The sequence below is a fragment of the Anomaloglossus baeobatrachus genome, chromosome 6 (genome assembly GCF_048569485.1).
Source record: "Anomaloglossus baeobatrachus isolate aAnoBae1 chromosome 6, aAnoBae1.hap1, whole genome shotgun sequence".
Taxonomy (NCBI): Eukaryota; Metazoa; Chordata; class Amphibia; order Anura; family Aromobatidae; genus Anomaloglossus; species Anomaloglossus baeobatrachus.
Genome location: NC_134358.1, coordinates 378,470,651 through 378,485,256, shown reverse-complemented (window position 1 = coordinate 378,485,256; position 14,606 = coordinate 378,470,651). Strand labels below are relative to the sequence as shown.

At 50.9% G+C, this 14,606-nt stretch overlaps 1 protein-coding gene across 3 annotated transcripts in view; it reads left to right on the top strand.

Annotated features, from left to right (window-relative positions):
- Positions 1 to 14,606, top strand: part of COBL (cordon-bleu WH2 repeat protein) — a 593,805-nt gene that overhangs the window by 548,437 nt on the left and 30,762 nt on the right. For all 3 annotated transcript variants that reach the window (XM_075315047.1, XM_075315048.1, XM_075315046.1), the window contains one exon: positions 6,232 to 6,339. In XM_075315047.1, the coding sequence (XP_075171162.1) occupies positions 6,232 to 6,339 (108 nt within the window). The remainder of the gene's footprint in view (positions 1 to 6,231; positions 6,340 to 14,606) is intronic.

Here is a 14,606-nt window from a genome sequence, read left to right as displayed (position 1 = left end):
GACCCAGCCAGTTTATTGCTTTGTGTCAGGAGGCAAACATCCACACATGCATTCTCATCTGATTTGTTTGACTTTTGGAAAGAGTTTGAAGAAAAGCGGGTCCATGTCTGGACTCCCGTCATGTCCCTTTTCACCCCACTGTGTTGGCGGTGTTGTTAAGGTTGATTTACAAGGCTGCAGCCTTACATGCCGCGCTCCTTCACCATCCCTTCTGGGCTCTGGCTTGAAGTGGGAGCCAGCACGGTCTCCATGCCTGGCAGGAGTCCGGTCTCCATCCACAGCCCCTTGAGGATTCTGTTGGACCGGAGCACTCATCCCCAGGGACATGGCCCTGCGCCTCAGCAGCTAAGTACCTGAGACGTTTATGTTGGGGGTCCCGGTTCTTTATTGTAAGGGGAGAGTATGCTGTATGTGATTGTTTTAACTTTTCCGGCGGGTTCTCTAGCTTTTGCCTGAGAACCGCGCCGATGGTGCCTGCTTGCCGGCCTCGCCGCTTAAATTTAGGCCCCGGCTTCGCCGGAGGCCTAGTTTTATTTTCCTGCCCTCGCATGTCACTCATGCAGAGGGACAGGTTCGGCTCCTCCCGGCGGCCGTTCTACACAGGGGAGGGACACTCTGGGGCGTCCCTCCTTCCCTGCAGGTCTCTATAGCCCTCCAGTTCCCGCTCTTTTATAGGAACGCCCTTTTCTCAGGCAGAGTTCACTCTGCTCTGGGACATCCTGCATTCTGCATCTCTGCTGAGGTGCTGCGACTGGGGGACCGGGCTTCGGGATCTGGAGGGCACACAACACCGCTCTCAGAGGTCTGGTAAGCCACAGCCGGTCTCCGGTTGTGGACCTCTGTATATTCTCCCTGGGGTTCATTCTCTGCAAAGCCCCCACTCCAGCAGCATGTCTCACACAAGGAGCAAGGCTCCAAAGCTTTATTCTGCATGCACTGCATGTAAGCTCCTGCTGCCTGAGCCGAGCACCTAACCACATTGTGATGTCTGCTCTAACTTGGCGGTGCCACAGCCTGGAGTCTCACCCCCAGTGGTCTCTCAGGCTGCTGCTGCACCTGTGATTGAACCCCTGGCCTGGGTAGAGTCCTTTTCTAGGTCCATATCCCAGTCATTTGCTGAGTCCATGGGGCTTTTGTCCAGGACTTTGATGAATATGCATCAGCCCCCCTCACAGGGTGCCTCTAATACTCTTGACAGAGGACTCCTATCCTCTGACCTCCGTCCATCGGAGCTCACGGAGGATTCATCATCTGATCCCAGACCCCGTCCTTCTAAGAGAAGGCGCAGGGTTTCCTCCCCCTCCCCATCCCATGGCTCTGTCCCAAGAGCTGACTCTCAAGATGAGGAGGATGCCCTCACTGGGGGCTCGGAGGCTATGTATCCCATCGATTTCTCTGAGGGTGACTCAGATCTTAGTGATTTGATTGCTTCTATTAATTCTGTGCTGGATCTCAATCCGCCAGTGTCAGAGGAGCAACTCTCTTTGGCAGAAAAGCACCAGTTTACCTTGCCTAAGAGGGCAAAGAGTGTGTTCTTTAACCACTCCAGTTTTCAGACCGCTGTGACCAAACCCAGGGTCTGCCCTGACAAACGCTTTCCAAAGCGTGGTTCTGATGACCGGTTTCCATTTCCACCTGAGGTGGTCAAGGAGTGGTCTCACTCCCCAAAGGTAGACCCCCCGGTGTCTAGGCTCTCAGCCCGGACCGTTGTGTCGGTGGCTGACGGCACCTCACTTAAGGATTCCACTGACCGTCAGATTGACCTTCTGGCCAAATCTGTGTATGAAGCTGCGGGGGCCACGTTTTCCCCGACTTTTGCAGCAGTGTGGGCTCTCAAAGCCATCTCTGCTTCTCTAGAGGAGATGCATTCCCTCACCAAGGAATCTATGCCTGAGATGGTTACCTTAACTGCTCAGGCTTCAGCTTTTTCATTCTATGCCATGTCTGCCATGCTAGAGGCTTCTCACCGCACTGCGGTGGCTTCAGCTAATTCTCTTGTTATCCGCAGGATTTTGTGGCTTCGAGAGTGGAAGGCAGATGCTTCTTCCAAGAAGTTTCTTGCTGGGCTCCCTTTTGCTGGTTCACGGCTGTTTGGTGAACAGCTGGATGAAATCATTAAAGAAGCTACTGGCGGGAAGAGTACTTCCATGCCACAAACCAAGACCAGGAAACCCGCCCAGGGTAGGAATCAATCGAGGTTTCGTTCCTTTCGTTCCTCCAACTGGTCATCCTCTAAGCCTTCCGCCTCGTCCGCTAACTCAGCCAAGGATCAGAAATCCAACTGGCGCCCAAAAGCGCGTCCGCAGAAGACCGCAGGAGGGTCTGCCACTAAGGCAACTTCCTCATGACTCTCGGCCCGCTCCAGCCACGTCCTTAGTCGGTGGCAGGCTCTCCCACTTTGGCGACGCTTGGTTAAAGTAAGTCTCCGATCAGTGGGTGAGAGACATCATATCTCACGGCTACAGGATAGAATTCTCTTCCAGCCCTCCAAACAGATTTTTTCTCTCAACTCCCCCCTGCTCCAAGGCCGTGGCGTCCTTGCAGGCAAACGGAGTGATTGTCTCAGTTCCCGCTCAGGAACGGTTCAGAGGTTTTTACTCAAATCTCTTCCTAGTTCCAAAAAAAGGACGGTACCTTCCGGCCCATCCTGGATCTCAAGCTTCTCAACAAGCATGTCCGGGTGCGGCATTTTTGCATGGAGTCTCTGCGATCAGTCATTGCCTCTATGACCCAAGGGGAGTTCCTGGCATCCATCGACATCAGAGATGCCTATCTACATGTGCCAATCGCAGTGTCACATCAGCGTTGGTTACGTTTTGCGATAGGAGAGGATCATTTCCAATTCGTGGCTCTCCCCTTCGGGTTAGCCACGGCCCCTCGGGTATTCACCAAGGTCATGGCGGCAGTGATTGTGGTCCTGCACCTCCAGGGGTTAGCAGTGCTTCCTTATCTGGACGACCTTCTGGTCAAGGGTACATCCAGCGCAGACTGTCAGCGGAGTGTTTCGCTCACTCTCGCCACCCTAGCCCAATTCGGGTGGATTGTCATTCTTCCCAAATCCACTCTGACTCCGATCCAGAGTCTCACGTACCTAGGGATGCAGTTCGAGACTTTGCCGGCACTTGTGAAGTTGCCCTTAGACAAACAGCTGTCACTCCGGTTGGCGGTGCGCTCTCTCCTGAGGCCCCGCCGTTATACCCTCAGGCGTCTGATGCAGGTGCTGGGTCAAATGGTGGCCTCCATGGAGGCGGTTCCCTTTGCCCAGTTCCATCTGCGTCCTCTGCAGCTGGACATTCTCCGCTGTTGGGACAAGCGGCCTTCCTCCTTACAGAGGTTAGTGGCTCTGTCGCCACGGACCAGGAGCTCTCTTCAGTGGTGGTTTCGACCCCTCTCCCTGTCCCAAGGGTGCTCCTTCCTGACTCCGTCCTGGGTGATTCTCACCATGGATGCCAGCCTATCCGGCTGGGGAGCGGTACATCTCCACCACAGAGCACAGGGCACTTGGACTCCGTCCGAGTCAGCCCTTTCAATCAATGTGCTGGAAACCAGAGCTGTGCTTCTAGCTCTCCTAGCCTTTCACCACCTGTTGGCGGGCAGGCACATTCGAGTCCAGTCAGACAACGCGACGGCGGTTGCCTACATCAATCACCAAGGCGGGACACGCAGCCGCCTGGCAATGTTGGAGGTCCAACGCATTCTTCAATGGGCGGAGTACTCCAAGTCCACCATATCCGCAGTCCACATCCCTGGCGTAGAAATCTGGCAGGCAGATTATCTCAGCCGTCAATTCGTTGACGGTGGCGAGTGGTCCCTGCACCCGGCAGTGTTTCAGTCAATCTGCCGCAAGTGGGGCACTCCGGACGTGGACCTAATGGCATCCCGTCACAACAACAAGGTTCCGGTTTACGTGGCTCGCTCCCACGATCCTCAGGCCTTCGCCGCAGACGCTCTGGTTCAAGACTGGTCCCAGTTTCGTCTGTCCTACGTGTTTCCCCCTCTAGCTCTCTTGCCCAGAGTCCTGCGCAAGATCAGAATGGAGGGCCGTCGAGTCATCCTCATTGCACCGGACTGGCCCAGGCGAGCTTGGTATCCGGACCTGCTCCAACTGTCCGTGGAGATGCTGTGCCGTGACCGTCCAGACCTGCTCTCGCAAGGTCCATTTTTCCGAATTCTGCGGCACTCAAATTGACGGCGTGGCTCTTGAGTCCTGGATTTTGACGGCTTCTGGTATTCCTCCTGAAGTCATCTCCACTATGACTCGGGCCCGTAAGTCTTCCTCTGTCAAGATCTGCCGACCACCGTGCGGAGCTGCCGCCCGACCACCGTGCGGAGCTGCCGCCTGACCTACACCCCACCTATTGTCTCCTCCCCATAATCCTATAGAATGTAAGCCCGCAAGGGTAGGGCCCTCTTCCCTCTGTACTAGTCTGTCTACTGTAACTTGTATACGTATTTTGTATGTAACCCCCTTCTCATGTACAGCACCATGGAATTAATGGTGCTCTATAAATAAATAATAATAATAATAATAAGATCTATCACAGGACTTGGAAAATTTTCCTGTCCTGGTGTCGCTCTTCCGGCCATTCTCCTTGGCCATTCTCGTTGCCGACCCTTCTGTCTTTTTTACAGTCCGGTCTGCAGCTAGGACTGTCCCTCAACTCTCTCAAGGGACAAGTCTCAGCTCTATCAGTGCTGTTTCAGCGGCGTCTCGCCCGGCTGGCTCAGGTCCGCACCTTCATGCAAGGTGCGTCTCACATCATTCCGCCTTATCGGCGGCCCTTGGATCCCTGGGACCTTAACTTGGTCCTCACGGTATTGCAGAAACCCCCTTTCGAGCCCCTTAGGGAGGTTTCTTTGTATCGTCTTTCTCAAAAGGTGGCCTTTCTAGTTGCCATAACTTCTCTCAGGAGAGTCTCTGATTTGGCTGCACTCTCCTCGGAGTCACCTTTTTTGTTTTTTCACCAAGACAAGGTAGTTCTCCGTCCGACCCCAGATTTTCTTCCTAAGGTGGTCTCTCCCTTCCACCTTAACCAGGATATTTCCTTGCCTTCCTTCTGTCCGGCCCCTGTTCATCGCTTTGAGAAAGCGCTGCATACTCTAGATCTGGTGCGTGCTCTCCGGATCTATGTGTCTCGCACCGCTGCGCTTAGGCGGTGCACCTCTCTTTTTGTGCTAACCACAGGGCGGCGCAAGGGTCTCTCTGCTTCTAAGCCGACCTTGGCTCGTTGGATTAGATCGACCATTTCGGACGCCTACCAGAGTACTCAGGTGCCTCCCCCGCCGGGGATCAATGCACACTCAACCAGAGCTGTCAGTGCCTCTTGGGCTTTTAGGCACCAGGCTACGGCTCAACAAGTCTGTCAGGCTGCCACTTGGACTAGCCTGCATACCTTTTCGAAGCACTACCAAGTGCATGCTCATGCTTCGGCAGATGCGAGCTTGGGCAGACGCATCCTTCAGGCGGCTGTCGCCAACTTGTGAAGTTAGGCTCCGCCTACTTCTTGTTTTTTTCTGTTTATTCCCACCCAGGGACAGCTTTGGAACGTCCCATGGTCTGGGTCTCCCAAAGGAACGATAAAGAAAAAGAGAATTTTGTTACTTACCGTAAATTCTTTTTCTTATAGTTCCGTATTGGAAGACCCAGCACCCTCCCTGTTGCCTGTTGGCAATTTTCTTGTTCCGTGTGTTATCACCGGCTGTTGTCGCGGACAGAGTCTCCGGTTGTTCCGGTTCTTACTCGGTTCTACTTGTGGGTGGCTATTCTCCTTCAGCTTTTGCACTAAACTGGCTGGGTCTGCTCACCAGGGGGTGTATAAGCTCAGAGGGAGGAGCTACACTTTTAAGTGTAGTACTTTGTGTGTCCTCCGGAGGCAGAAGCTAAACACCCATGGTCTGGGTCTCCCAATACGGAACTATAAGAAAAAGAATTTACGGTAAGTAACAAAATTCTCTTTTTTCATCCTCAGGGTGCCCATTTATACCTCTGTCACCAAATGGCCTGCGGGCAGATTGTAAGATGAGCTGTACAGGCCTGAGAACATGAGGCCCACTATGTTGTCAAAGAATTTTAATTTTTTACTTCATTTGTAAAACTATGTGTTCATGATAATTTTCTTTATGTATTGGTCTGTGATTATCTTTAAGATGCAATTGTATCATGATACAGTGACATGCATTTTTAACTTGCCTAAAATATTAATTTAAGACATTTTTATACTCCTACTTTAGAACTCACCAACTGATGGAGATGAGAGAAAGTATGTTGAGCCAGAGAATGAAAGGTCGGCATTACTTTCAGCAATTCGAGCTCATAACGGCTTCTCAAGGCTGAAAAAAGTAGGTGGAAGCTAATATTACTACTGATATTTTGGTATTGCTACTCACTACATCTATACATTTAATACGCATTCAATATATATATATATATATATATATATATATATATATATATACACACATCACAAAAATCACAGGAAATAGCATCTGCTTTTACATTCTTGGTACAAAGTACAAGGCTATGTTCACACACTGCGTTTTTTTACCTGTGTTTTTGGTCCGTTTTTGCTGCAGAAATTTCTTGAGAAATTCTTGTAACCTTTCTGCAGACATTCCCCAGCAAAACCTATGGCAAAAAAAATTAGCTGTGCGCACACTGCGTTTTTTTCTTAAGAAAATTCTTTCAGTAGATTTTCTTAAGAAAAAGAATGAGCATGTCACTTCTTTTCTGCAGCTAACTGCGTTATTTGCCATAGATAATTGGCACAATAATGCAGGGAGCAACCAGCGGTAAAAACGCACCAAAAACGCACCGAAAACGCGGCAAAAGCGCAGGTGCGTTTTTGGTGCGTTTTTTAACGCAGGTGCACTAATCCTTCACTCTTAAGAAATTTCTTAAGACATTTCTTAAGAAAAATCATTTTTCTAGTGTGAACATAGCCAATACTACAAATTTGACCAACAGAATTCCACAGTAGTGTAACTGACCTGTACTTCATATAATGATGAAATCAGCACGAGGGTGTAAGTGATGTTAGATATGAGGAATAGTGTGGTGAAGACTTATGCATAATGGTCTATTTCAAATACACCAATGCAGGCAAACAAATAAAACTGTATCACAAGACTGTAAAAATACATTGTATTATCTCAACATCGCCACAGGGCTCGCTTCTCCTCTATTCGTCTTTCAACTTCATGTTGCTGCTTAAAGGAAACCTGTCACATGAAAAAAGGCAATTAATCTGCAGATATTGAGTTAAACTGAAGGTTAATAGCATTTGAAACCTGCATTTCAAACCGCGCTGCCGGGAAGAAATGAACTTTATTCCTCCTGGCATTAGGATAGGTCATCAATGTCTGAGTGGCTGGGGTATGACACCCCGCCGTTCAGCTGTCCATGGTGTCGGTGGCAGCAGCAGTCAGCCGGAAATGCTCCCTTCTGGCGATGCCCCGTTTTCTGATAGCAGGTGAGTACTGCACATCTGCCTCCTGTTGATTTGAAAGAGCAAAAAATAATATAAGACCCTGTCTTATTTACAGAGAAACATGGTAATACTGAAAGACGTGTAAAGTGTATCTCCCCTTACTTCTAGTTAAAGTGATATTTTTTATATTTATGTGATCCCTTCATCTCAATGTGAAAATGTAACGTCATGCATGCTCTGACTACTGCAGACTTTCATGATCTGCTGTGAGTAGTAGTTTTCTCCACAGATTGCATTTTACAAAAAAAACATTTCTTAAGAGTAATTGCAGATGATGTGGCCACAACACAACCTCAGTGCCTTCAATAACCTTACTGACGCTTTCACTGCAAAACTGCATGGTTTTCAGTTTCAGTCATTGACCTGCAGTTTTGTGGGTAAATCTGCTGTTTACTTGCAAACACATCCAGTCATTAAGAATGAATCTGAAAACAAAACAGAACATTCTGAGGTAAAATTGTTTGCAAACACAGCAATCTTTCCAGTCAAATGCAAGGAGAATGTGTTGGGTCAGATAATATCTGCTCATAGCTGAAGCAGGTCTCCAGAATCAGTAGTACTGCTGGGCCCTCAGTACCCTAGCCTGACACTGCTCTGCCCTCTTTGCAGACAGTCTGCTATATAATCCTTGAAATCCTAGTATTCTAGAACAAATAAAGATGGCATATTGTACCCAAAGGGAGACATGAGTTAGGTACCATGGTGATTGCCAATTCACGGACCCTCTGTGACCAAGAGCTGAGTTGTTCCTTTGGAAGTCAGTAGTCCAACGATGAAATTCAGCCCAATATTACACAACCAAATGCATCGGTTGGCGTAAAGGTATAATTTTGCTCTACAACTAGTATATGATCAGCCCTTTCCTTATGACTCAACTGCACAGTGCTCCAGAGTCTAAAATACAGACTGCAACTCCCACTTAGCAGATTCCAGGGAGGGCTTTGTTGTTTACCCTCTCACCCCTGTACAGGTATCTGGCCTTAGCTGCAGAGACCCCTAGTTTGCACACTGGATCACATTCACATCCAACTAATAGCTGCTGTCTCATTGTGTGAGTAGGCAGTGAGATATTCAGAAGGTTATGGGATGGAAATGAACAAGTGGTGTGTTGTCAGTTAAAAGCAATACTGTAATTATTAAAGGCGGATTGTCACTGATTTAAATATGGTATTGAACATCCAAATTAAAATTAACTTGCCTTTCATCTGCTGACCAGCCCCAGTCATATACCCATCAGCAAGTACTAATATGAATATATTAAAAAATAGGTTAAAAAGTAAGGGTTTATCCAGCTCACCTAATTCCTAGGAGACCATATATTTAACCGTGCACATATCGAATGAAGCCAGCCAACTCCTTAGATAGACAAAATTCACAGGGTGGGATCCAGCATCAGGTCCATAATTTTGTTAAAAAATTTGAAGAACTTTTATTTCATAATCTTTAAAAAATCCACCATGTGGGAACAATTTGATTGTTCCTACATGATTCATTTTTTAAAGATTATAAAATAAAAGTTTTTCTCATTTTTTAACAAAATTATGGACCTGATGCTGGATCCCACCCTGTGAGTTTTAAAAAATAGGTAATAGCTGGTAAGTGATCATGCTGACTAAGAGGTGGCTTGGCTCAGAGGTGTTCATACACTGAGCAGAAGTTGAGAACTTTCTGTTAAAAAATGATGAGCTTAGCCATGAATGCACGCCACAGCAATGTCTACAGTGACATTGTCTACAGTCCCTTCAATGTCAGTGCTGCTAACGTCAGCGGCAGGCCTTCTTAGTGGAGAAATGGATAGTTAAGGAACTAAGCAACATGAATATGTAACACAGGTGATTTCAATGCACATCAACATATTGGGGCATATTTTTACTGTCTAGACAGCGCGGTGTGGGTCATTGTGGGGCGTGTCTTTCTCCAGGCTCGGACCCAGTCATGTGACCTGCCTGGACCATGTGATGATTTCACTTGGTCTTTGGCTGCTTGCGTCACAACTCCGGCCCCTGTTTGGACCCGGTCATGTGACCTGCCTGGACCATGTGATGTTCTTCTTCCTGCTGTCTGACACCACATCCCCCTGACAAAGGCTACATGCCGAAACACGTGTAGGGCCCTGGCGTCGTCACAGCAGTGGTGGATCATGGTGTACACCCTTGATTTTTGGACATTGTTTTCTTATTTATTATGGTGCACTGCCTGTTTTGATCTCTTGCCATGTCCACTCCTTGAGCAGCCCGGTTTTTTTTCAGGTTAAGCATATTCCATAGTCACAAGACTTAGCTTGGGAGTTTCTGATTTACATATTTCTTTGTCGCTCCATTGGGAGACCCAGACAATTGGGTGTATAGCTTCTGCCTCCGGAGGCCACACAAAGTATTACACTTAAAAGTGTAAAGCCCCTCCCCTTCTGCCTATACACCCCCCCATGCATCACGGGCTCCTCAGTTTTTATGCTTTGTGCGAAGGAGGCACACATCCACGCATAGCTCCACATTTTAGTCAGCAGCAGCTGCTGACTATGTCGGATGGAAGAAAAGAGGGCCCATAACAGGGCCCCCAGCATGCTCCCTTCTCACCCCACTCTGGTCGGCGGTGTTGTTAAGGTTGAGGTACCCATTGCGGGTACATAGGCAGGAGCCACATGCTGTTTTCCTTCCCCATCCCTTAAGGGCTCTGGGTGAAGTGGGATCCTAATCGGTCTCCAGGCACTGGGACCGTGCTCCCTCCGCAGCCCCTGGGGAATCTGCTGGACAGGAGCCGGGTATCGTCAGGGACAAGGCCCTGCTACTGTGAGGTACTCTGTGTCCCCTTGGGGACGGCGCATGGAGCGCTTGTGTCATACACGCTGCAGCACTGCTGGGTGTGTTAGTGCGCCGGGGACTACCGCGCTGACCGCGCTTGTTTGCCGGCCGCGCTTATAACTTTAGTCCCCGGCTTCTGCGGCCTAGTACCGCATACTCCCGCCCCCGGGCCTGTCAGTCAGGGGAAGGGAGGGACGCTGCACTGGACGTCAGCGCTGAGGGCTGGAGCATACTTTGTATCCTCCTCCCCCCTCACTCAGCACAGTGGGGCACCAGATTCCCGCACTTTCTAGGGCACGCCCACGGCCTCCTCCTCCTCACAGAACGCCGACAGCCATTCCTGTCAGCACCTCTGACGCTGGAGAGGAGAGACAACACGGCTCTGGGAGGCCCAGGCAGGGATCTGGTGGTCACACAACCGCTTGAGCGGTCGGTAAGCCGCACCTGTTAGGTGCTGGCCCCCCAGGGCGCTGCAGTGTATATATATATAGGCTTATATGCTATACATTTACTCTGTAAGGTCGCACTGTTGATTTTGGCTATATACCCTCCTGGTTTGTACTCAGAGGGGACAACAGCATGTCGTCCGCAAAAAGCAAGGGTGCCAAAGCACAGGCTTACTTTGCTACCTGTACCTCATGTGCGGCTATGCTACCGGCAGGTTCCACCTACCCTCATTGTGTGCAATGCTCGGCCCCTGTGGCACTTACTCAGTCGGAGCCTCTGCCACTGGTGGCCCAAGTGGAACCACCTGCTACCACTGTCCAGGTGACAGGGACGGAGTTTGCAGTATTCGCTGACAAACTTGCTGAGAGTATGGATAAATGGTCTGCTAAGATACTAGAGGCCTTGCAGTCCAGACCGGTGACACAGGCCCCGGGCACTGTTGAATCATTGACCCCAGGTCCCCCTCAGTTGGAGCAGCAAAGTGCTCCTGGGGTGACTCATAGGTCCCAAGGTGAGGTCTCTGACACGGACCACAGTCCCAGACCGCCTAAGCGGGCTCGCTGGGAGCCCCCCTCCACATCATCACACTGCTCAGGGTCTCAGCAGGAGGACTCTCTAGAGGATGAAGCGGAGGTGGCAGATCAGGATTCTGATCCTGAGACCGCTCTCAACCTAGATACACCTGAAGGGGACGCCATAGTGAATCACCTTATAGCGTCCATCAATCAGGTGTTGGATCTTTCTCCTCCAGCTCCTCCAATTGAGGAGTCAGCTTCTCAGCAGGAGAAATTCCGTTTTAGGTTTCCCAAGCGTACAATGAGTACTTTTCTGGATCACTCCGACTTCAGAGAGGCAGTCCAGAAGCACCGAGCTTGTCCAGATAAGCGCTTTTCTAAGCGCCTTAAGGACACACGTTATCCCTTTCCCCCTGACGTTGTCAAGGGCTGGGCGCAGTGTCCCAAGGTGGATCCTCCAGTCTCCAGACTGGCGGCTAGATCCATAGTTGCAGTGGAAGATGGGGCTTCGCTCAAAGATGCCACTGACAGACAGATGGAGCTCTGGTTAAAATCCATCTATGAAGCTATCGGCGCGTCCTTTGCTCCAGCATTCGCAGCCGTATGGGCACTCCAAGCTATCTCAGCTTGTCACGCACAGATTAATGCAGTCACACGTGCCTCTGCTCCGCAGGTGGTGTCATTAACCTCTCAGGCGTCGGCGTTTGCGTCCTACGCCATTAATGCTGTCCTGGACTCTGCGAGCCGTACGGCGGTAGCTTCCGCCAATTCGGTGGCAGTCCGCAGGGCCATGTGGCTACGTGAATGGAAGGCAGATTCTGCTTCCAAAAAGTTGTTAACCGGTTTGCCATTTTCTGGCGACCGCCTGTTTGGTGAGCGATTGGATGAAATCATTAAACAATCCAAGGGAAAGGACTCATCCTTACCCCAGTCCAAACCAAACAAACCTCAACACCGGAAGGTACAATCGAGGTTTCGGTCCTTTCGGCCCGCGGGCAGGTCTCAATTCTCCTCGTCCAACAGGCCGCAGAAGGATCAGAGGAACTCCGATTCATGGCGGTCTAAGTCACGTCCTAAAAAGACCGCCGGAGGAACCGCTCCAAAGGCGGCCTCCTCATGACTTTCGGCCTCTTCACTCCGCATCCTCGGTCGGTGGCAGGCTCTCCCGCTTTTGCGACGCCTGGCTGCCACAGGTACAAGACCGTTGGGTGAGAGACGTTCTGTCTCACGGTTACAGGATAGAGTTCAGCTCTCGTCCTCTGACTCGATTCTTCAGAACATCTCCGCCCCCCGAGCGAGCCGATGCTCTTCTGCAGGCGGTGTGCACTCTGAAGGCAGAAGGAGTGGTGATCCCTGTTCCTCTTCAGCAACAGGGTCACGGTTTTTACTCCAACTTGTTTGTGGTGCCAAAAAAGGACGGATCCTTCCGTCCTGTTCTGGACCTAAAACTGCTCAACAAACACGTAAAAACCAGGCGGTTCCGGATGGAATCCCTCCGCTCCGTCATCGCCTCAATGTCCCAAGGAGATTTCCTAGCATCAATCGACATCAAAGATGCTTATCTCCACGTACCGATTGCGCCAGAGCATCAGCGCTTCCTGCGTTTCGCCATAGGGGACGAACACCTTCAGTTCGTGGCACTGCCTTTCGGCCTGGCGACAGCCCCACGGGTCTTCACCAAGGTCATGGCAACAGTGGTCGCAGTCCTTCACTCTCAGGGTCACTCGGTGATCCCTTACTTAGACGATCTGCTTGTCAAGGCACCCTCTCGAGTGGCATGCCAACACAGCCTGAACGTTGCCCTGGAGACTCTCCAGAGATTCGGGTGGATCATCAATTTCCCAAAGTCAAATCTGACACCGGCCCAATCATTGACATATCTAGGCATGGAGTTTCATACTCTCTCAGCGATAGTGAAGCTTCCGCTGGACAAACAGCGTTCACTACAGACAGGGGTGCAATCTCTCCTTCAAGGTCAATCACACCCCTTGAGGCGCCTCATGCACTTCCTAGGGAAGATGGTGGCAGCAATGGAGGCAGTTCCTTTTGCGCAGTTTCATCTGCGTCCTCTTCAATGGGACATTCTCCGCAAATGGGACAGGAAGTCGACGTCCCTCGACAGGAACGTCTCCCTTTCTCAGTCAGCCAAAGCCTCCCTTCGGTGGTGGCTTCTTCCCACTTCTTTGTCGAAGGGGAAATCCTTCCTTCCCCCATCCTGGGCGGTGGTCACGACGGACGCGAGTCTGTCAGGGTGGGGAGCGGTCTTTCTCCACCACAGGGCTCAGGGTACCTGGACTCAGACAGAGTCCTCCCTTCAGATCAATGTTCTGGAGATAAGGGCAGTGTATCTTGCCCTAAAAGCATTCCAGCCGTGGCTGGAGGGCAGGCAGATCCGAGTTCAGTCGGACAACTCCACCGCGGTGGCATACATCAACCACCAAGGCGGAACATGCAGTCGGCAAGCCTTCCAGGAAGTCCGGCGGATTCTGCTGTGGGCGGAAGCCACAGCCTCCACCATATCCGCAGTTCACATCCCGGGCGTAGAAAACTGGGAAGCAGACTTTCTCAGTCGCCAGGGCATGGACGCAGGGGAATGGTCCCTTCACCCGGACGTGTTTCAGGAGATCTGTTGCCGCTGGGGGATGCCGGACGTCGACCTAATGGCGTCCCGGCACAACAACAAGGTCCCGGCATTCATGGCACGGTCTCACGATCACAGAGCTCTGGCGGCGGACGCCTTAGTTCAGGATTGGTCACAGTTTCAACTGCCTTATGTGTTTCCTCCTCTGGCACTGCTTCCCAGAGTGTTACGCAAGATCAGGTCCGACTGCCGCCGCGCCATTCTCGTCGCTCCAGACTGGCCGAGGAGGTCGTGGTACCCGGATCTGTGGCATCTCACGGTGGGTCAACCGTGGGCACTACCAGACCGTCCAGACTTGCTGTCTCAAGGGCCGTTTTTCCATCTGAATTCTGCGGCCCTCAACCTGACTGTGTGGCCATTGAGTCCTGGATCCTAGCGTCTTCAGGGTTATCTCAAGAGGTCATTGCCACTATGAAACAGGCCAGGAAACCAACGTCCGCCAAGATCTACCACAGGACGTGGAGGATATTCTTATCCTGGTGCTCTGATCAGGGTTTTACTCCCTGGCCATTCGCCTTGCCCACGTTTCTTTCCTTCCTTCAATCCGGATTGGAAAAGGGTTTGTCGCTCGGCTCCCTTAAGGGACAAGTCTCAGCGCTCTCTGTGTTTTTTCAGAAGCGCCTAGCCAGGCTTCCTCAGGTACGCACGTTCCTGCAGGGGGTTTGTCACATAGTCCCTCCTTACAAGCGTCCGTTAGAACCCTGGGATCTGAACA